This window comes from Pungitius pungitius, chromosome 12 (assembly GCF_949316345.1).
Source record: "Pungitius pungitius chromosome 12, fPunPun2.1, whole genome shotgun sequence".
In the NCBI taxonomy this organism is placed as follows: domain Eukaryota; kingdom Metazoa; phylum Chordata; class Actinopteri; order Perciformes; family Gasterosteidae; genus Pungitius; species Pungitius pungitius.
Window position 1 is genome coordinate 18,660,718 of NC_084911.1, and position 22,834 is coordinate 18,683,551.

Genomic DNA, 22,834 nt, shown 5'->3' on the forward strand with positions numbered 1-22,834 from the left:
ATGTGGTTTCCTTTTTCCTTTGTGTCAGAGGAGCCAAGTTGTTAACCAGGTGAAGGATTTCTTTGTCTCCGGTTTGAGTGTGTGAGTCATTGAGCAGGCGTGGTGGAGTTCTTGAGAGAGGCCTGGTATGCACTTGACATGTGCCCACTGTGGCCCTGGCAGGCCTGCATAATCGCTCCGAAACACGCCGATACCTCGGTGTGTTTACATTTCCAGCATTTTTATGATAGAGCGAGGTTGGTTTGATCTGAGTCACATTTGACCACTTTTCACATGTTGAGCTTGTATGAAAGGAACGCCCTGATCACATTAACTCAGTGTGTGATGAGTAGTTGGGGGTTAAGCGCTTTGCCCAAGGGCGCCTTAGAGTAGGTAGCAAGCTTTCACTGCATAATTTAACCGGACTTTCTGGGGATTGAGCCGACGACCTGTCAGTCACGAGCTCACTTCTCCAACCTCAGGTCTCCACTGCAACTTTTTCTTGTATTTTCCTATTCTGCAATTACCTTGCGTTACATTTGAAACTAGGAACACATTGTTTCAGTCGAATCCAGATGTGCTGAAGCGATAAATGCGTGATTGGCAAGCCACTGTCATGAGGTCTCAAGTTCTCAAGAGTTTCCAAAGGCATTTGTCTCTAGCTCTGTGTCTGCATTCCTCTCCACTTCTGTAACCACGGTGCGTCAGTCTGAAGTCTTTAAATTCCTAAATCCAAAGACTAAAGTCTCCAAATTGTTGGACATTTTGTACGAGATCTCATTGACCACGCTTCTTGAGAGAAATAATAACCCGGCATGCACGGGTTAGGACACATACAGTGAAATGCTCACAGATTTGAATGCTGCGGGGCACACTTTTTTAGCTAAGCTAGCAGCATGGCCTTTGGGAGTTGAGTGGTCAACCATCACAATATCTCAACAATGAAATGCTTAGATTTATGGTCCTCAAAGGATAAATCCAACTGACCTTGGCCCAAAACAATAAACAAACCAATCGAACCAAATATTTTAACTTACCTAAGAAAACAAGATGAATCGAACAGGGCTACTCACCCCTACACCACCCAGAATCTTTTGACAGTTGTATTCAACGGTAAGACCGGTACGATTAGTAGGCTATACCCCCTCAGCCAGGGAAGTACACAACATTCATGTTCAGGATGCAGCGTTCATGTTAATAATCTTTGACGTATCAAAGTTAAACCGAGGTTATTAAATTCAATGCCATGGAATTTGGTAGATTCCCGTTCCCCTGAGGGTGAACCGCCATGAATAGATAATGATCACCTTTGGATTGCGAAACTAATGGCACACGCATCAGCCCCACTTAGGTGTAACCTGCAGTGAAAAGTCCCTCCTGAGCGTAGTGTCGGGTGGACCAAACCACCTTCTTCCTTCCTGGTATCTAATTAGTGTCCTCCACCATTCAAGCCACACCTAGGCTTCCGTAGGTCTGAGCAGTAGTTGGCAAGGTGAAGCCTATTTTCTGTGTTTAAATGTAAACTTCTAAATAAGTATTGTCCGCTTGGGGAATCCTTGGTCTCAAATACTCAGTCAGTTTCATACTATTAAATTTCAACCAATCTGGGCCTTGTCGTGGCCACATGTGCTTTGTGTTTCTTGGGTAATTAGCTAATGTTACCATGCTAACGCGTTGAACCAAGAGCTGTGAACATGGTTAACAAACCCTTCGCATGTTAGCATTGCCATTGACCATGTTTGCAAGCCTGTAGCATTTAGCCCTTAGCAGTGCTGTGCTTGAGAACGCCTCAACGAGACGTTGGACAATCTGTAATGGCAAAGTTGTCCTTCAACTCAGCAGACAATGTGACACCTATCTGTATAAAACATTGTCTCCTCCATAATACCAGAATCTAAAACGCCTCGGGAAATGATCTTCAATAGAACTGACAATGTATTTGATACGCGTCTATTCAGATAGGTGACATTAGTAGCTGGTGTGGGTGTCAAAGCTGGATTTTCAGTCGACGGCAATGACTCCCATGAGTGTCAACAAAGACATGCACTCTAGGGCGACGAACCACTCCCAGTGGCATCAGAAGGCTTTACGTCATCGGCTGACTGCTATGGCTGAATAACGGAAACTCGATCTGTGGGAAGATTTCAGGTGAAAAGCGACATGAACGTCACTCTGGATACTAGGATTCAACTACGACCCCCGTGGCGTGCGGTCGACCTTCGTAAAACCTCCACGTGTGGTTCGGCAGTTCCCTGTCGAGGCGAGGACATCGATGTCTTTATTGAATTAGCCTTCAACTGTATGGTTAGCGTTTGACGTCCTTGTTGCGTTCGTGCGAGGGCAGCCGTGAAGTTGCCCCGCTCAGGAAAGTACTGGCTCAAATCAACACAAACACACCCACACACAGTCTACACTCCCTCAGGGGCAACCTGGCACTTACTGTATGAAATTATAGGCAAAATTCCATTAAGTTGGGGAACATTTGCGAGACACAATAATGCAATTGGTTGGCGTCTCTATTTGCTGTCCATCAAACCCCAGAGCTTGATCCTCATCCCTCGGGGATCTGCTTTTAGCTTAGTAACACTAGCTGGAGAGGTCACATGACGTTTTGTCACCTTTCCTTAATTTATCTGTTCTTGTTTTTTTGTATCTCACGACGACCAACTGGAGATCAGAACATTTTCACCTTTAGCTGTTGCCTTCACCAAAAAACCACTTTGGCAGTTACACATCCTCTGGGCCAATTAAAAAACTCAATGTGTTTGTCCTTTTGTGACAGCTTGTATGTTTGACCTTTACCGTGTAGAACGACGTGCAGGATTCGTTCACGCATTCATCCACTGAAGAAGGAAAGTTTCACCATGCTCTCTTTGAATCTCAGTCCAGGACATGTACCCACATGCAGGATTTTCCCTTCTGTGAATGGATCATCAGTTAAATAGGGATAGAGTTAAATAGAGAAACGAGTTGGCAAAGAGCCTGCCTCTCATGTGGCGCGTACTGCTTCAGTGTTCCATGCTAAGATAAGACAAATGGCTGCTGCTACATGAGGGCACAATCAACCATCTCATCTTACTCTCTGCATTCCCCATTGGACACCTGACTCAAAACACAGTGCCGCAAATGAGACAGCATTTTTGCACTGCGGGTTCCTCTCAAGGTTTTTTTTTAAAATGTTTGTTTGGGTGCCTGAAATAAGGTCTTTTTATTCCTACGGCATAACAAACTTAAAAATATTTTGGATCGTTAACAAGTAAAAAAAAAGAAAAGATTGCTGCTATCAAGTTGCTCAATCAAACTACAATACATTGTCACAGCAGCGGTGTTAGTTTGTCTCTTAGCCTCAAGAGTTGGCTTTTTAACTCTGGTGATTCCAGTCATGCTTCAAAGAACCACCAGACACAAAAGCAGTCGCCTCTCTGAAGAGCAGCTACATGACCATATCTGCACTTTCATGCATGTACAATGTTGCTGTTGTACACACATACAGCACCAGTCTAATTTATCTATACTTTTGAATATATATTATTATACTGTATTGTTAAATACTTATCTTTTTAACATGTTTTTATTCTTGTATGTATTCGGCTGCAGTATGTATATAGCTGTTTCTTGATTTACTTTTGGTTTTAGTTTTGTAACAATATCCCCTCCTCTCACGCCTCCTCTGATGCCTCCTCTAACGCCTCCTCTGATGCCTCCTCTCACGCCACCTCTCACGCCTCCTCTGATGCCTCCTCTGATGCCTCCTCTGACGCCTCCTCTCACACCTCCTCTGACGCATCCACTGACGCCTCCTCTGATGCCTCCTCTCACGCCTCCTCTGACGCCTCCTCTGACGCCTCCTCTCGCGTCTCCTCTCACGCCTCCTCTCACGCCTCCTCTGACGCCTCCACTGACGCCTCCTCTCGCGCCTCCTGCAGCGTAGAGCCGCCCCCCCCCCCCCTCCCGACAACACGCCTGGTGAGTTCCACTCGGCGTGTCCTCGTCCAGCAGGAAGGAGCGCAAACCAGTCGGAGGAGTTGACACCTCGTCTTGCTTCTCTCTCCGTCACCAGGACGCGTCTCGTGGGATCGAGCCCCGCACACTTCAATGTCAACGTCGTCTTTTAGGATTGCAGTTTATTCCAAAAAATATTTTTAATACCACAAAAAAAACACGTTTTACTACTTCAAGATGCAGCCATAAAGGTTTTTTCGAGGTGGAAGGTGTTTCTTTTCTTCAGTCCAACTCTTCCTGTTAAGATGGAAAGCAGCGCACCTTGAGCCACCGGGACGAGATGGGAAAATGGGAGCTGACAATGGTGAGACAAAGGCCGGATGGGAATGAAGTGGTGGAGAAATGAAAACAGCTAAATGGTAGAGATGGACCTATTATTGTTGCGTAATCTATTTCTCTAGAGCCAATCAGGGCTGCTCAGGTATTCATCTCTGTAATGGAACTGATTTAATGTATGAAGTCGTACTCTTCATGTTTAAATACCTATTTTCTAATTTAATATCTCAATTTGAGTGGGAATCGGCTTTTTGCACTCCAGCTGCTGAAGGTCTAACCTCAGTTTGCTCCTCTCATGTATGACCATTACATTTGAGACAAACTTGAAGTAAACATCCTGCCTGGTGCACATCAGTGTAATTCTCAAATTGGCAATAATTATTGCTGCAGAGGAAGTATGTCTTTAGTACAATATATGCGCACATTTGAAAGAATTCCGGAAGAAACATTAAATTATTATTAAAATGTTGTGTGTGTCAGTGGGTAATTGCTTAAAATAGTGGAAGCACAGTTTGTCCAACTCTGTCGCCATTATTGGCTTTTTATAAATGCTCCTTTGATTTGTTTTCTGATTTAACATTTTGCCACCAGCAGCGCTTGGTACCACCATCGCTAGACACAATGCACAGTTCCACATCTGTGCAGCTAACAAACAAGCCCTTGGGGACAATGGGGTCTTGTGTGACACTGGTCGGCACAGGCAGACACTTTTCTCCTCGCACAAAGTCATTTAAATGATCATTTACATGTGAGGATGTGAGTCCTTTACATACCTGTTGGCACTGCAAGCAGCTGCTCTCCTTCTCAGTCTTAACTTAGAAGGTGTGTAATTGTGGGGAATAATTCAGGTGTAACAGCTCAGGACGTATATGGTTTTCTATTTGGATACTAGTATTAAATGTTCACTTGTTATACTCCAGGTAATGTATATACATCGGTGAATTATTTGGATGTTAATTTACTGGAGTCATGGGAGCGTGTCATTGACTCCAGGTGTTATTATTTTATAACTCATGAGGCATTTAAAGTTACCCCCACTGATTTTACACATGTTTAGATTAGTTGTTGTGAAAGCAACAGTGAGTATTCATAGCCCAGACGATGTCATGGTGATGTCATCAGGGTAACCTCTTTTACATTTCTTTTGAAATCGTAGGTGCTGTTTGAGATGGGAAAATACTTTGGCAGAATTTAGAGAATTAGAGTATTACCATTTTCGCACACATAAAAAAGGCAAAGGCTTCACCAGGGTTCAGTATCGTGGGGCATGTAACAACCACTTTAAACAGATGCATTCATGTTTATAGGAAATAGTCCAGATCGCTGTTTCCACATCTCAAAAGGGAAAGAAATATCACCTTGACGAGCGATATTTCCAAGTGCCCCTGAAACGTGTCAGTAGTGAAAGTATTAAGTCTGATGTGCGTTTCAATCACTTACACATACGTTGTACAGCTTTTTGTCTGTGCACCTACCAACCTCCATCCTGGAGGAGAAATATGTTGGAAGATATTCAACTAAAAAAATGGCTTCCTGTCTTCCAAATTTGTTTTTTAGTGCAAAAACGGGGGAGGACTGCAATGAGCAATACATGAATGATCTGAAAATCTAATTTCTGTTGCATTATGGGAAGTTAAGGATACAACATCCTTTAAGCTTGAGCCCATATCTTCCATTCTGTATTCCCCTTCAATTTGATTTTGATAAAGGTAAATCGGAAAGACAAAAGTAGGAAGACATTTTAAAGGTACACGGTTCAGTTTTGTTACCTTGCTTTGTCAGCAGTGACACATAATGATGCAGCTGGGGTTCAGTCTACACAAACTATGTGTCACAGCTGTTGGCGCTCAGTGCCCCCTCCCGCCCCCCCTCTCCCCCGGCTTGTGTTAAGTGCTGCTCAGCATTCTGGAGGAGCCACTGTACCTACAACCTAAACAATCCTCAGAGGCTCTTTTTTAATTGGTCATTGGAGGACAATTGACGTCAATAGAAATTTGCTGGCACTTTTGCTTTTGTTGAGGTATTTTTGCTCGGGCCGTTCTATTCCACGTAACTTTTCAGTAGTCCTGTATGAATATTTCTATGAACCTAAATAATTCTGGGAAACCTCTGATTGCTGCGTATCATGGTCATTTGCATATGATGATTATCATGGATTCATTACACACTTAATTGTTTGGGCAGTCGTTCAGGGCCCTGGGTGATGGTTACCGGTGGACCGTAGAAAATATTGCATAATCGTTATAGCTCACATGGGATTAGTGAGTCTCAGTGGGTTACCATGTCACTTGTTTGTGTTGGCTTACCGGCCTGTTTTTTTTAACCTTCTCACGGCACAACCTTTGACCCGACTGTTTTGAGCGATAACAATCCCAGGTATAAGTATACATGTGTTTATTTGACCTGTAGCTGTTTCATTTTAGGACACAAACAGGGCATTGATTGACAGCCACCCACACCTTTATTTCCCACTTGTGCCATTCCCAGAACCCAGTGCAGGAGTGGGGAGAGGAGATTGAGGACGGGGCGGTATATGGTGTCACTCTGCTCCGGGAGCCTGTCCCTTCCTCCCCCGACGCTAGAGACGAGAGTGCGTGTTGCGCCTTCGTGCAGTACCGAACCTGCAAGGTGCGGCGTCTGAAGGCGGCTACCCTTGAGCGCCTGGTGAACCACCTCCTCGACCCCGGCAGCCAGGAGCAGGACTACGGCAGGATCTTCCTTTCCACGTACAGAACCTTCACCGGTACCTCAAAGCTTATAGAGCTCCTGTTCCAGAGGTAAAATGACTCTTTTTGGTCTTTGTGGAAAATACAGGTTGACAGCATTTTTAGGTGTGTAGCTTCATATTTAGCATATTTAGCATAGCAGATTATCCATCCTTTTCGGGTTAGGGGTTTAATACCCTGAAAGGTAGCGAATAAGCGTATTTCCCAAAATGTCTTATCATCCTGTTAGCCAATGGTTAGCCTGATTAGACTTTCATTTCAGTTCTCCCTCATAAAAATTGGAATTCACCCTCACTCTTCGTCGGTTGCTCTCTACCTTGGGTCACCATTATTATCAAGTGCTAGCAGTTTAGCCTCTTTCTCAGATTTTCTTCAGTTCAGACTCCTTTTCAAATGTGATGAAGACCCTGTTGTGCTAGATTCTGGGAAAATGACTTGGGTTTGTCGCCCATGCATCTGGGTCTTTTTATACATTGTTTCCCTGACAAGGCAACCATCTCTTGCCTGCTTTGATGTTGTAATAAGCACCCAGTAGGTGGTCATTATCCTGAGGGTTTCAACAACAATAATTATGCACACAGCAGTTTTAGACTGTGGTCGGCATGTATTGGGATCAGGCTCACGATGACTCCAAGACAAGAGTGAGTAATAATTCTTTAAAACATGTTTTTTTCTTCTCCGTATAGAGACAACATTGTCTCCGATCTGGACAACAGTGAATGCTACACGAGGTGCGTAGATGACTTCTGAGTTAAGAGTACCCTTGAACCCATATCGAGTTGATATGTACCATGGGTTATGAATATGTCACTCTGGCTTACAGTTTTGTTTGAATAGTAAAACTGTAATGATTGTTCTACTGCCCCCTCAGCCCTCTGTTGGCCTTTGTCCAGACGTGGTTGGACGACTACTGTGAGGACTTCAGGGATCCTCCTTTGCACCCGGCACTCAGGCTGCTGTTGGACCACCTTAGGATCAGCTCCGCAGTTTACAACAATATAAGCAGTCAGCCCAACTTTAGCTCCTTGGCTGGGCAAGCTGAGGAACTGCTCCAGAGGCTACAGATAGAAGGTGACCCTACTGATGGGGCCAAAGTGCCATCATGTCAAATTGTTCGGCAATAAAAACAGGCTAATCCTTTTTCTTAATCCGTGTTTTATCAGCAGAAGTTGAGAAAAATGTCCATCCTGCACCGCAAGACATGGAGCAAGATGAGGAGGTTGCTGATGATGAGGATTCAGGATGGGAACTCTCTCATGATCCAGGAGGCATCTTGGATTTCCCCGCAGCAGCCATTGCTGAACAGCTTACCCGAAAGGACTCTGTACGTGGTAGAATCTATTGGGATGTGCTCAACACGTTTTGTCTAACACGGATGATTTAAGGCAGCTGACTTCGTTTCATGGTGTTTTAGGCTCTGTTTACCAAAGTGGTGCCATACCAGTGTCTGGGCTGTGTGTGGTCACAAAGAGACAAGAAGGAAAACATGTCGCCAACCATACGAGCCACCGTTGCACAATTCAACGCCGTCACCAACCAGGTCATCGTGTCCCTTCTCAGCCAGCCGGCAGACGCCACCTCCAGCCCCACTTCCCCCCGCCGGCCTCCCACCACGCCCGCTCACAGGGCTCGCATCGTAGAGAAGTGGATCCGTGTAGCTCAGGTCAGTCTGAATCCTTTCTCACAGGAGAATGATGATAAACACAAAGCAAGGGTACTATTGTTATTGGATTTGAAGTGAATCCTCTGAATGGAAGTTGTTTCCTCTTCAGGATTGCCGTCAGTTGAGGAACTTCTCCTCTCTCAAGGCGATCCTGTCGGCCCTTCAGTCTAATGCAGTTTACAGGCTGAGAAAGACCTGGGCGGCTGTCAGCAGGTAGGGTGGAATAAAGGCAACTTTTGTCGGTCTCTATGGTTACATTCATGTTCTTGCTTTCAATGAGGACTTCGAACCCTCATCAAGTGCAATTTGAAGTTGCTAAGCAAGTTTTGCTGACATTGGGTAATGTCATGATGTGCAGTAAGCCATTATAATGTCACGGGTAACCAAAGCATAACTTCATGTTGTTCTCTTTGTGGTGTAAACATCTGGCCGAGGACCAACTACTGCTGTATAACAGTTGATTATTAAAGTACTCGTTACTAAGTTCCTACATATTTACTACATATTGCCTCTGCTCTTGTTGTAGGGATAGCATGGCCATGTTTGATAATCTCTTGGAAACCTTCCCTGATGAGAACTGTGTTCTGACCAATAGAGAGCTCCTGGTGGAGGTAAGAAGGAAACAACTTGTTGCCCTCATAAGAGAATAGTTCTACTCCAGTGGAAACAGTCACTGTGCTCACATGGGCACGAATAACCTCTTTGTAATTGGGTTATTTATGGCTATCTATACCCAATCTCACATAATCGAGTCAACAAAAAAGCTCTTAAAATCAAGGCGTTTAGTTGCAATTACATACATAATTTTCAGAACTGTTCTCAAAATATTGATATTCATACCAATTCATTATTTATATTTGTTCCAATCCAATGGGATGCTTTTAATTGTCTAAGATGCTCTTTTCAAGTTATGCCACTCAGCTACTCAGCTAGCTAATCTACTTGAATAGGCATCCTCAACTGCTAATTGCATTTCAGTTGCAATCAAATATTATCCAGATATGAAGTTAAGTAATTGGATTATAGCAAAACCTATTTCACATAATTGCAAAAAATAACTTTCAAATGAGTAATATCCCTTTTTTGGAACATAACACAGAAGGAAATTAACTGTATAAATGTCACACAACATATAATGTTTTCCATATTAAAACTATGTTTGGTAATGCATCTTTCTCTTAAGCACGTGGATGTTTTCTTTTCTCACACAATTAGTTTGTTATTCATAGAAATGTTTAACAGTGATGATGAGAATCCAGGGCCTCAAGCCAACCATGTTCCCTCCTTTCTTTTATGAAGCCTCCTTTAGGTCAGAGGCCACTTGTTTCTAGTTTCAGTGAAAGGGCTTTAAAATCAATATATCACACTGTACATCAACCTGTATTCTCCGCACATTGCTTACTACTTCACAAAAACCTTTGATGGGAATTTCATTTCCTGGGAAATCATTCTACAGACCTCCCTTTTGTTAACTTGTTATCCTCCATTTCACGTATCTGTGTGATTATATTCAGGTGTTTAGGTAGGCTTTTTCTCACGTTGAAAACAACCCATGCATTTACTTTTTTGAAAGGCATTACTAACAAAGACTGAAGAGAAGGCTTGGTTGTGGCCTCCCGCCCATTCCTGAGATAACGATTAAACAGGATATCCAAGTTAATGTGTAATAACTCTTGTGTTGAAGAACTTGCTTCATAAGCCACTGCTTCATAAGCCAGTTTGCAGATTGACAACAAACTCGATGTAAAGCCCACCTCGTACATGCTCCTGTGCATACATGCAATTGAGTGTTTGAATGCCATTATTCTTAGTTTAGTCATATGGACCATAACTGAATATAGCTCTGTCTGACCTACTTCTACAGGACCGAGGCCAAGCAAACGTGGATAAAATGTCTCCAAAGATATCCAAGCGGTGTCCGATCCGGAGACAGATGGTAAGTCATATCTCAAGAGGAGAGAGGTGGGACATGTCTTCACGTCTGGTGCCTCATATCTGTCACTATTTGAATGTACGGTTTCACAGCAGGAGTATTTGATCATGTTGGCAGGGCCAAGGTTTAGTTTAAAAAAAGACACAAGAAATACTCCATATGATGCTACTCTGTAAGCCACAGGGGAGCATTATTCCCTGAGTGAGTGTCTCTGGCATGGCAGACACCCAAACCCATCTTTAGCCCTCGCTGTGTGTTCAACGAGTCTCGGCTGGTCCCCACATCGCCAGGATTATAGGACAGTAATAACGTACCGCAGGAAACGTCATACACACATTCTCCCGGGCTGCAACATGAGCCCACAGGGACTTATCGAGACAACTGGGACTTATCGAGACAACTGGGACTTATCGAGACAACTGGGACTTATCGAGAGTGAATGACATTCAAACTCCACCCATTCAGTGGTGTTAAGAAAAAGAAAGAGCTTATAACTGGGTTTGTGAAACAGAAATAACGAGAGGAAACTCGTGCTGTGACCCTAATGGGCGGTGTGCTCACGTGTCTCTCTGCAGAGCACCTGCTGTGGGTCGGTTCCTTACCTGGGCACATATCTGTCCGTCTTCACCATGCTGGACACCGCTCTGCCCGACACAGTGCAGGTACATCACGTGACCTGAGAAACCTGAGTTCCTTTGCTTCACGGTGATAATGGTTAAACAAATACGTCAGCAATTGTACTTTGAACTCCGTAAGCAATTGAAAAAAAGTGGCGATGTCAGCTATTGAGTTGGCTACCCATTGTTTAGTTATCGACTTGTTTAGTAACCAGCTAGCTTCACATAGCTTTCGGGGCCTTGTTTGTGTTTGTGACCACCACAAAAAAATCCAGAAATTACAAAAGAGGAGTTTTGTTGTGGGTGCAAATTATTAATGCTAAATTGATATTGCATTATAATTGTAATGAGATAAAACATAGTCAACCAGTTATGGATGATTCACACGGTTTGTAAACATAAAATAAATGTTCTTTGGACAAGCGCCGCAGCAATGTGTAATATTGTGAAACCATTTACTAATCATTGATGTACTGCTTAGAAATACTAAATTAGTGGGCTGGATAAATGTGCTAGTGTGTTTTATTCATTTTTTTGATCCAATTAATCATTGATCAATGCAATAAATCGGTGTGTTTCATTTTACAGGGCGGCCTTATAAACTTTGAGAAGAGGAGGAGGGTAAGTGGTTCCTCTTTGTGTAATCTTAAATGCATCCCCTTTCTTCTTTTTTTCCCCATAGTATTAAAAAAAGTACAAATGTGTCCATGTAACGTTCAGTTAGCACTATGTGATGTTGCAGTATAATTATCGCCAAAGTAGACAGAGAGGGTTTTGGACGATTATGTGTGTCATTAAGAAACGACATCGTTGCTACTGTTTGAAATGTTGTATCCCTCCTCGCTGCAGGCCACGTGAACCAGGTGTGAGGACATGTTTAACGCTGTTCACCTCTCTCCCTGCAGGAGTTTGAGGTTCTGTCACAGATCAGTGTGCTTCAGGCCTGCTGCTCCCAGTACAACCTGCCCCACACTCCCAGAATCGCTGCCTGGCTGCGGGGACACAAGCTGCTCAACGACCAGGAGAGGTGAGCCCTCTTTCACTTCCGCCTCCACACGGCCAGCTTCAGGAAGCCCAATAACTGGGAAGGATCGTCATAAAGAAGCCAGGCGTTTGACATTTATAACACAATAACTCTATACAATCTGATAAGAAACTAACTTTGGTGCTGATGCAGCTCACGTTATTGTAGTTCTGCTACCTACAGAACACAGAAATAATTAGTATTGCAGAACAGTAGTATTTCCTACATGCTTCATCATTTTGTGCAGCCCTCAGTCAACAGGAGGAAGAAGCGTGTGAATATATACATACATTTACTTTGATTTATACTAGTCCAAAAATACTATAAATGTTTGAGATGTGATAAAATAATCTTTGTACGGTAAACATTAGAGTTTGAGTTGTGTTTATGTGTATATATACATATATATAATATAAAATATCATTGCCACAATTATTATTATGCTAAAAAGTACTGCATTCAGTAGGTGGACACAGGGCCGGGTCTAGACAGGCATGTATGAGGGGGCAGCCACAAATCTTGAGGGGGCATTGTGCTTAGTTTATGTGCTTAGTAGATTTAGTTTGAGGGGGCACAACATTTATTTGAGGGGGCCAGGCCCCCTCTTGCCCCTGCCTAGACCCGGCCCTGGGTGGACATATTGTAGAGTGTCATCTCTGTTTGTCTTCCAGCTACGAACTGTCCAGACAGCTGGAGCCTCCCTTGGACTTGTGTTCCCCGACTCCCTGGAGCCACCGCACTCTCTCCAAGAAGCTCTCCTCGTGAGTGCCGTGCACCCCCACAACACACACACAAGGGACACGTTTGCATTGCCGCGACGTGGAGGGAATACATTGTTGTGTGCAGTGTGAATGCACGAGAACACAAGTCACGACATGACATCCTCACGCACAACTTTTTGTGTCCTCAGTCTTCTGACGGTGAGCGACGGAGCTAAAAAGGTCCGTGCGGACCAGATCAGTGTTTCATCCTCCGGATCCAGCGGATCCGAGGCGGAGGATCTGTCCTCCCTCAAAGCGGCGTGCTCCATCGGCGTGCAGGTGAGCTCACGCGGTGCCTCCGTCATGTCCTATTATTTACTCTCCATAAGGAATTGTTTATTGTCCTCTTTTTTTCCCCAGAAGTCAAACAAGCCCCAAATGTTTTCACAACATTTCCAGCGGCGCTAATCAATATTACCCCCCCCCCCCCCCCGCGTCTTCTCTGCAGTGCTTCCACAGCTCCTGCAACAATGTGTCCGAAGCCTTCTCCTCCCCCTCGTCCTTCTCTTCATCGTCCCCCTCCTGCTGCGCCGCCTCCTCCCCGGACTCCCCCAATACTTCAAGCTCCTCCTCCTCCTCCTCCTCCGCCTCCTCCTCCTCCTGCTCCTCTGCCTCCCACCACAAGCGCTCTGTGTCCCTGACCTCGCTGCCCCTGTACAACCGTCAGGCGGCTGACTCCTGCATCGTCCGGGTGAGCGTGGACCTGGGCCACAACAACGGCAACATGTACAAAAGCATCCTGGTAGGTTGTAGAAGTTATAGATGTTTACTTTTGGTGATTATTATTTCAATGAAATCAATTAAGTGTAATTCAAGTGTATGTACAGAACTGACATTTTGCTTGTTAGATTTGATGGTCCAGGTTTTAAAGAATACATTTTAAGTTAAAGCCAAGTAGCAAATCCTCACAATGACAAACTCTATTCACAGAATAGAGAATTCTTAATGTTATTTTTTGTCTCTTATAGTTGACCAGTCAGGACAAAACTGCACAGGTGGTCAAAAGGGCGCTGGAGAAGCATCACCTTGAGCACATGAACTGGCAGGACTTCACCCTGACTCAGGTCCTCTCTCCGGAACGAGGTCAGGGAGTCAGAATCACTCCACAGTCAAAGAATCCCTTTAAGTTGGAAACAAACTGACAATTTCTCCTTTTCTGTTTGCAGAGTTGCTCATACCCGACAAAGCCAACGTGTTCTATGCCATGTCCACGGTGGCTAACTTTGACTTTGTTTTGCGGCAGTTCCAAAAAGGCCAGAAGAAACCGCTGAGGGCCACGTCCAGTCTGGGGCGGTACGCAAAGTAGCGCCTCTGGTCCACGAATCCTAGGAGATGAACTGAGCACATGGGACTCTCCTTGAAGAATGGTCTTTATTTTAATGGTCCTTTTCATGAGAAAAGAGCCTTTTTTCACGATCTTTGTTCTTCGGGACACCGAAGAAGTAAAAATGTGATGTTTTTCATGGTAAGATAATGCAAATGCACTTTAAGAAGAAAGTTCACCTCCACAGAAAATGGAGGCTTGTAGAAACATCTGGATCACACCATTGGAATGACCTGGTAAGAATCCTATAAAAGTGAACCCATTCCATTACACACCCCCCCCCCCCCCCCTCACTCCCCCAGAGATATGTTCTCAAATGCCTCTAAGCGCATAGCGCTGCTAGATGTCAACGCGTGTCTCCCTCGGTGACCTAACATGAACGCTGAGAAATGTCTGCCGACGCAGCTGGGTGCCAGTAATAACTCCTGGGCCTGACTGTCAGGCACTCTGGAGGTAAAGGCGCTGGGTGCTATCTGTGGAGTGGGAGGGGACGCTGGCATTGGCGTGATCCTCATCGTGTGAGGCGAGCAGCCCCGACTGGACGGATGGCCTTCCTGTGTCGTGGTAACCATGGCAGCAGCAGCAGCAGCAGCAGCAGCAGAGACTTTTGATGGACGGGACAGGATACAAAAATTCAGATGTCTCTCGATATGACAAAAATGAGGGTGAACAGAGATTCGCCAAACCCACTGTACACCCCCCCCCCCCCTGAAGTTGTAAACCTAGAGGAAACACTGAGAAGCCTTATATAATGAAGATATTTTAAATGTTAATGACATATTTAAAATGGCAAGAATGCTTGCAATTTAAAAAAATGTTTTATTACTGAAATTGTATTAAACAAATATGGTTGAGTCTTGTAAATCCTGGATGTAACTTAAAAAGTTTAGATGTAATCATTTCAATGACGTCCACGGACTCTCGCTCTGGTAGCTGATAGGATCATGTTCAGACAGTTGTAGAGGAAGAGGTGCACATGGAGTGACGTTATCACTCGGAGCGTCGAGAGCCTTCCTGAAAGTCTGTTCTACCTCCTCGGCCTACACAGCCCATGCAGATCTGGGGCTTTCAAAGTGTTAAAAACTGACTTTTATTGCTTTTAATCGATCTTAGGATCAAGGAATTAACTGCCAGTTGTAAAACAAAGTGAAATAAACAGTTTAATAAACCTCTTTTCAGTCCTGTTTGACTGGTTTCTGCCATGAAGCACAACGTATCCTGTCAGAGGTTAAAAGTTTCCTTCGTGCAATACCACATTATCTTTGGATCAGTGATCAGGGACAAGAACAACTTTTTCCTGTTTTTAAATGTCCTTGTTGTGTTGACTTGTCACATGTGGGCATGTGAGTTTTTTTGTCATATGAAAGCGTATTATTTATTTTTTCCCCAAATGCCTACACAAATTGTGACAGACCTGAAAAGATTAAGTACAATGTTAGATAAAATGTATATTTGTATACGGAAGACATCGTAAAAAAGAAAACTGGTAAAGAAATAGTAAATTAAGATTCGCTTAGATGCGTTTTTTAGATCTTTTGATCACTTCACGGCCTCCTTCAACCTTTTTTTAAATGGATTGTATTTGATAAATAAACAGCTTTAAAATCGTTTTTTATGAATAAAAAACTAGTAGTGCAAAGATATTAAGACATGAAACCATGGTACCATTTAACCATTTAAGAGAGCACACATTTTAAATGAGTCCGCAACAATCTACACATTGGAATAACAAGGATACATTATATAGAATACAAAAGTAAACTTCCTTAAGATTGTTACAATATTTTAGGGACCCAACCGTGTTCTTGAAGGGGTGAGAGTGAATAATCCATAATTCCTGTTTTAATAAGACTTATTTTCCTGTCCCACGTGTCGTCCATGACCCCTGGTGTCGCTCGCACGTCTTCCATGTGGGCCTCGATCCTGATGTTCTTTGGAAGTCTTAGACAGCTATAATTATGGGCAGCACTTATATTAAACCTCTATGCCATATACTGTTGCTCCCAGTTGAGAAACTATGTTTTAGGAGCTTACACAAGCTCTTAATTATTTTTGTGGATTGAGCAGAAGTCGTTTCAGCGCATTTACAGGCCCCATCACCAGATATGTCTGTGTCCAATCCAATGACGACCCAACTTGGGCACACCTAAAACAGGCATGAAGACAGGAGTATGGCAGGCAGGGGGAAAATATTTTGCACAGGTATTGTATTTTTACAAATATAACATTCTATACTTCAAAAACACAAAATTGAATTCAATGTTATCTTCTACTTTTTACATTTTAGGTGAGGCGACGCCCATTTACCGTTGATTGGCCGGCTGCGACTGGTACATTAAATGTAGCCTTCGCTATGCTTATTGCTGTTTAAAAGGGACGCCTTCGGTAACTGGAATTGCTTCAAACTTAACTTGTTGCACTGTTTCGGGGCAGTTTCACACCTGTAGTTCGTTTGCTTTGTTCCGAAGAGGAGTAACATGGTAGAATGCTGCAGTTTCCCCCCTTTTACTGTTACTGTGTCCACGCTGCAACATTTAAAAGCGGACTAGATATTGTAAACGAACGCCACGCGCAGGGAAACTGTTCTCTCATTGGCTCATTGGTCCTGCGTTTGAATGCAGCTATAAACCGGCATCGTTATTTTCACCTTTCAGCGGTGTGGGGGATGGTGGGTGCTTGAACCCGGCCCTGGTGTAGAAAGGCGGTTTGTGGCGTAAAGAGTCTGTGAACCGCTTCCATAGACGCGGTCAAATAAATATCCTAAGTATAGTATAAAATAAGTATCCTCGTGGAACACTCTGCTCGCACGTGAAGACCCAACGACGTCGTCAAGCCGCGCACGAGGACACTGACTGCTCACCCACGGTAGGACAGCCGCCTCTAACTAATCAAACTTCGCTCATTTAAAAGTTTTAATTACATTTAAAGAGGGCAAAATAGTCCATTCGCCTATTTATGAATGGTCGCCTCAAGATGGCGTCAGAGATCCGTCCTCTCAGCCACAGGTGAGCTGACTCCACACTTGCCTGCGTCGACATCGAGACGCCACGGGGGAGCAGTAGCATGTTAGCAGTAGCATGTTAGCAGTGATAGCATACTCTGCTAGCTGCTAACACATTTGCTTCAAAACGAACGCAAAGTTTGACTGAACAACACTCCTATGCCAAGACCTTGAGAAACGATGAACTTCACATGTCTGGGAAGTTGGCTTTGATTTATTTCGCCTTTAAAAATGACAAAACATATTAATATTTTCATGGAACAAATCCAACAGCTGTTGGGCTACTCACCTGATGAGACCCAAAAGAGAGAGTGCCCTCCATTGAGTGCTGCCGGCCCACCTAACCACTCTGTGCACTTTGCTGCAGTGCATGCACACTCAGCACATGGATGTGGGTTTGCAATCATTAGGTTTTAAGAGAGCGAGGGACGGGTGGTCAGCTCAGCAGTTCTGAAGGAGAAATGGGACACTGCCCCTCGTCTCATACTTTCTTATGTATTATGTATGTGTGTGTGTGTGTGTGTGTTTGTGTGTGTGCGCACTCTGCACGTAGCCCGGGAAGTACACATGGTATCACTGCCTCTCCTGTAGCCTTGAACAAGACATTCAAGGTCTTATCTGGATTTGCCCAGGAAATCGGTGCGTAGCCGGGCCTCTAAACGAGGATTGATGAGACAAGGAGTTTAGTTTTGAATAGAACCGACAGCCTTCACCTCTGTTGAGCCTCCAAGAGGGTTTTAGGAGGTCAGGGACACTTGCCTTTCTTGAGCAGAAGTCGTTTCTGCGCAGTTATAGGCCCCATTTTTGTCCGCCTAAATGTAATATAATAATGTGGCGTGAGAAGGCTTCACGTGCACTGTTCGTAGCTTTTCTAGGTCATGACTCTTTAGTTATTGTTGTTTATTTGGCCACCGGTCTGACGTCCAGACTTGTGTAAGCAGAGAACTTGTCTTCACCTCTTCGAACACACCTCTGTTGTAATGTTTTGGTTGTTTCATAACGACACCGATTGCACACGTGTAGGGCCGCAAAGGATGTTGGGCAACAGCTTCCTCTGATATCTGCTCAACCCTCTCACCACTCCCCCCCCTCCCCCCCTTTGTTTGAGACGAAAGGCATTCTACTTGCTGTACAGCTGCGAGACCGAGAAAGGAAGGCATGTGTCGGCAGCTTACGTTTACGTGCGACATTGAGAGTGTGTGTGTGGGGTTAGGGAGTTTTATTTATTTATTTTCTAACAACCTCAATGTTCTACATGTTCTAGTGGCTGTAAATAATGTTTCAGGCTCTGCACGAAAACCTTGTTCCCCGTTCTCAAAAGAGAACACACACACACACACAAACACACACAGAAAATCACACCACATTATGTACACAAACATTGAATCACTATGACACCCCTTGATGTTCTTGGCAGGGTGCAGATTGTGTGTGCCATATGCGCACAGACTGGTGCATAATGCATGAAGGGCTAAATATGACTCCCCACAGCAATGCAGACATTAATGCTCTTTTATTTCCATTCAAACCAGGCGTGCAGATGTTTTGGAACCGTGTGACTTGTTCGCCGCTAAAACGTAGAAGTATAAGCAGAAGTATAGTGTTGGCATTAAGCTCACATGTCGAGCAGGGGCATTCATATTGCTCTATTCTGAGATTGTAATCACACAACTTCTACATTTACATCACTTCTAATGAGATGCTGCTGCTTCTCTCTGCACGCTCTCATGACTCATTGGACGCAACGCCTTGCCGGCTTTATAAACTGATCTGAGATCCTGCATCTGGCTGAGGGGTGGCGCGTGGTGTGGTGGTTAGCACTGTGACCTCACAGCGAGAAGGTCCTGGGTTCAAATCCCGGACTCCGACCTGTCCAGCGGCTTTGCTTTGCATGTTCCCCCTGTGTCTGTGTGGGTTCTCCTCTGGCTTCCTTTCACAGTCTAAAGACATGCAGGATAAGTTCATTGGTGAATTTGCCCTTACAGTGACAGTGTGTAACAAACTGCACCCTTTTCAGTGGCTTTCTCTCCCTTTACCAGCTTGTGTGTGATGGGAAATATGAATTGCTTTGTTCGTTATAACATAGAAACAAGAACCATAAATCAATGAGACTAAAGAGGTATCCACTAGTAATTAAATATACTTCGTTACGTAGGTACATGGTGCATGTATATCCCGTTTTTCAGGCCTTTCGACCTGTTCGACTGGTCTCTGACATGCGTCCTGCTATATTTTGGCCAATCAGGACAGACTTCATTGTTGCCTCACTCCTTTTGGAGGAGAGCTTAATCACTGTACTGTTCATAATTTCTCTGCCTAGCGCACTGCATTTTACTGTGCTTTAAAGTGGGGGTTTTCAGCTTTGTGGCCTGTCTATTTTTAAATGCATGGCACAGTCATATGTGTTACCTTTATGGGTGATGGTTTGTGCGAGTGTGGGAATAGAGATGCAGGGCTTTTAGCCTCCTCCAGCGTGAGTCACCCATTGACGTGTTGAGTCACTGTCAAGTCTGGGCCCAGGCACATGGCTCTCAGACAACATGCTCCCTGCCCTCCCATTCTGCCCTCCGACACCCCCTTATGTCTCTCACTCTCTTTTCCAGCTTTGTAGTCCTTTCAGCAAATAATCCACCCATTTCCTCTGCTTCGCCTGTCACTTCACGGACAATGGCTGCCATTATTCCCCGGTTTAAGTACCTGTCGATGGCAAGAACAACTATGAACCGGCAAGACATGAGCTTTTCTCCTGCCCTCCTCAACCATAAGTTTGTTCTTAGACTACTAGAGGTTTCGGTTGCAATGCAGAGTCTTGCTCAGTTCAATCTAAACACGTCTGAACCGCTCATGCCGTGGCTGCTATTAATAAAGAGCGTTCTGTGTAGGGTCTTACCACGAATTCTAGTTGGCTTTTTTTAAAGGGGTGAGCGCTTCTGAGAAAAAGGAGGCGAATGACGACCGCATTGGATGTCTACTCAACATCATCATCAAATGTCCTCAATTAAGTGCCCCCACCCCATTAACAAAGACCATCCCCGTAGCAGCTGTGTGCTCCCGGTGGAGGACGCCTGTCACAAGTGTTAGTACAGACATGGCCGTCCTGTTTACTGTCTTCGGTGTCCTTAGGTGAGAGCGTCTGGAGGCTCAGTGACCCACGTACTTCCCATCCAAAGCCCAGCTTAACCCGGCGTCGTCTCTGAAGCGGAATCGTCCCGTATTTGAGAATAAAATAGTGTGTCCCGTTTTTAATCAATACGGGATGGCTTTTGTCCAGTATTTTCCAAGTTGTCTTCAAAACAGCCCTTCGTGCAAATAAACCCACCCGAATTCTGGGAAGACTCGTCATATTTTGCCCTTTATTGGGTAATTGGTTTGATTGGCCGTGAACCTAGGGCTGCACGGTATACCAGTTCAAACAAACCAGTCAAAGGAGGGTGGGTCTCTTGGCGGAGTGTTGATTCGCGTCCAGTTCTCACGTGAAAGCGGATGCAAAAGTAAGTAAGAAAGGAGGAGGAATCTCCGGGGAATCGCAACGTCACCCCCCTTCCGTCGGCCGTAGCGTCCTTATTTCTTTGTACTAAAGGTGGCAACCCTAACCGCAACCGTCTCACTTCCAAACAACCTGTTCCATGGAACTCCTCACATTCGGCGTCTGCGTGGCAGACAAACAATGTTGAATCTGCAGGTGGCACATTATATAGTGTGTGTCTCTGCATTACACAACCAGCAGACTTGCCCCAGTTAAGGTGTTTGGGTCGATTGCATTTGAGCAACCCCTCACATGGGGCCGTCTGGTCGCACCCCCCCGCTCCCCTCTCCCTCCGGGTGTTTGGATTAGTGGAAGACGGATTGAGTGGCGTAGAAGAGCAGGGAGGCCCCTTAGTCTAAACAGACTCCTCTGCTGCCGCTGTCTACGCTTGTATAACAGAACTGCCTCTTCGCTGTCCGTCCTTTATGTGCAGCTTTTGGTGCGACTCCCGTGACTTGATTTATTGTGTCTCACCTGTGGCGTCCCGGCGTTTTCCCTGATAACACGGTGTCTGTGCAGATCTAATACCACTATAGCGGTTTATTCCAGACACGTGGTTTCGGTGGATTTCAGTTATCAAGAGGGAAGGTAATGATTTACCAGATGACTCAATCAACTGTGGTCTGCCTAAGTATGGATGACTCCATACTTAGGCAGACCACATAACAGTGATTATGCATCTGCAACACAACAAGGCACCGTTTTATAAAGGGTTATAGTGATATCCTGTATAAACCTAAGACCTCTATGGAAGGTAAATCAATGATTTTCTAATGCTTTCAAGATTATTTATAAGAAACGATTAATAATTGAATTTGCGTTAACTGGTTGTAAATAATTGATTATGATAAGGTGTTCTCTAATACTACAGTTAAAATGTTGGTGATCTATCTAGGGCTGCAACAACGAATCGATGAAATCGATTAAAATTGATTAAAATTGATTATTAAAAGCGTTGGCAACGAATTTCATTATCGATTCGTTGTGTCGCGCAACTATTACGTTTGAGTATTAAAAAAAAGTTGAGCGCGCCGCGCAGAGCTGAGAGAAAAAAAGTTGAGCGCTCGCGAACAGAAGAAAAACAGCTCCGCCCAGCAGAGCGTTGAGACCCGTAATACTGTGAAACATGCGGAGGAAGAGAAACCAATGCGACCTAAATCCTCCCAGGTATGGGGGTATTTCACGGGCGGGGGTGCTGGCGCTTTTCTTTGCAGCGCCAGTCTCATCTTTTTCCGTTCTAATCGCCGCGCTTGTAACCTTTATTATTGTTCAGGGTGAAACGGCGCGCCCAGTGACGGGTGGTGCAGCAATATTGTTGTCCGGGTGGAAGTCGAGAGAAAGGTCGGTCCGGGAGATTTTCGGGAGGGGCTTTGAAATTCGGGAGTCTGATTGTAAGATATGCAAAAGCGACATGGCCTGGCACGGGAGGACCACGGCGATGATTCAGCACCGTAAACCGAAACATGTTGGAAAAATCTAATCTAAATATTTTTTGTGCCTAATCTATTTAATTTGGCAGCTGTAAAGTATACATCATGCGATGTGTGTTTTTTGTGTTAGTCCATTTTATTTTCTTACTTAGGGATGTTCAAGGAGCAATCTGTTTGTGCAGTTTCTAAATGTTTTGCACTGTCAGTTCTATTTTTCAATAAAGGGTTGGAAATTAATGTTTTTAAATTTATTTTTTTATCCGATTCATCAATTAATCGACAGATGAATCGATTATTAAAATAATCGTTAGTTGCAGCTCTAGATCTATCAATGAATGCAAGGCGAAAAATTCCAATTATTGTGATTTGTATTTTATTAATCCATCAATTTAATATATAGTAATAATACATATTATTACCATTCAAGTATTAAGCATTTGATTTCTTCCCTCGGTAAACATTTTTTTTGTTTCAATCTCTAATTTCAGGTCTTCAATAAAGCCCGATGTTTATTTAGTCAATTATAATGACTCAAAGTGCAGTTGTTTGAAGCCTGCTTCAAGCCCTCCACC

At 44.3% G+C, this 22,834-nt stretch overlaps 1 protein-coding gene across 2 annotated transcripts; it reads left to right on the plus strand.

Moving 5' to 3' along the window:
- The first annotated feature begins 3,940 nt into the window (after window positions 1-3,940).
- On the plus strand, window positions 3,941-15,486 carry LOC119220344 (ral guanine nucleotide dissociation stimulator-like 1). 2 transcript variants are annotated; one of them, XM_037476279.2, is made up of 17 exons: window positions 3,941-4,285; window positions 6,745-7,034; window positions 7,670-7,714; window positions 7,855-8,054; window positions 8,147-8,307; window positions 8,398-8,646; window positions 8,756-8,859; window positions 9,173-9,257; window positions 10,511-10,582; window positions 11,155-11,241; window positions 11,785-11,817; window positions 12,102-12,223; window positions 12,892-12,981; window positions 13,131-13,260; window positions 13,430-13,723; window positions 13,950-14,064; window positions 14,148-15,486. In XM_037476279.2, the coding sequence occupies exons 1-17, from the start codon at window positions 4,262-4,264 to the stop codon at window positions 14,285-14,287; spliced, it is 2,241 nt and encodes a 746-aa protein (XP_037332176.2). In that variant the 5' UTR covers window positions 3,941-4,261; the 3' UTR covers window positions 14,288-15,486. The 2 variants fall into 2 exon arrangements, with proteins under 2 accessions (XP_037332176.2, XP_037332177.2); XM_037476280.2 differs by having other exon boundaries at window positions 8,150-8,307.
- The last annotated feature ends 7,348 nt before the right edge of the window (window positions 15,487-22,834 follow it).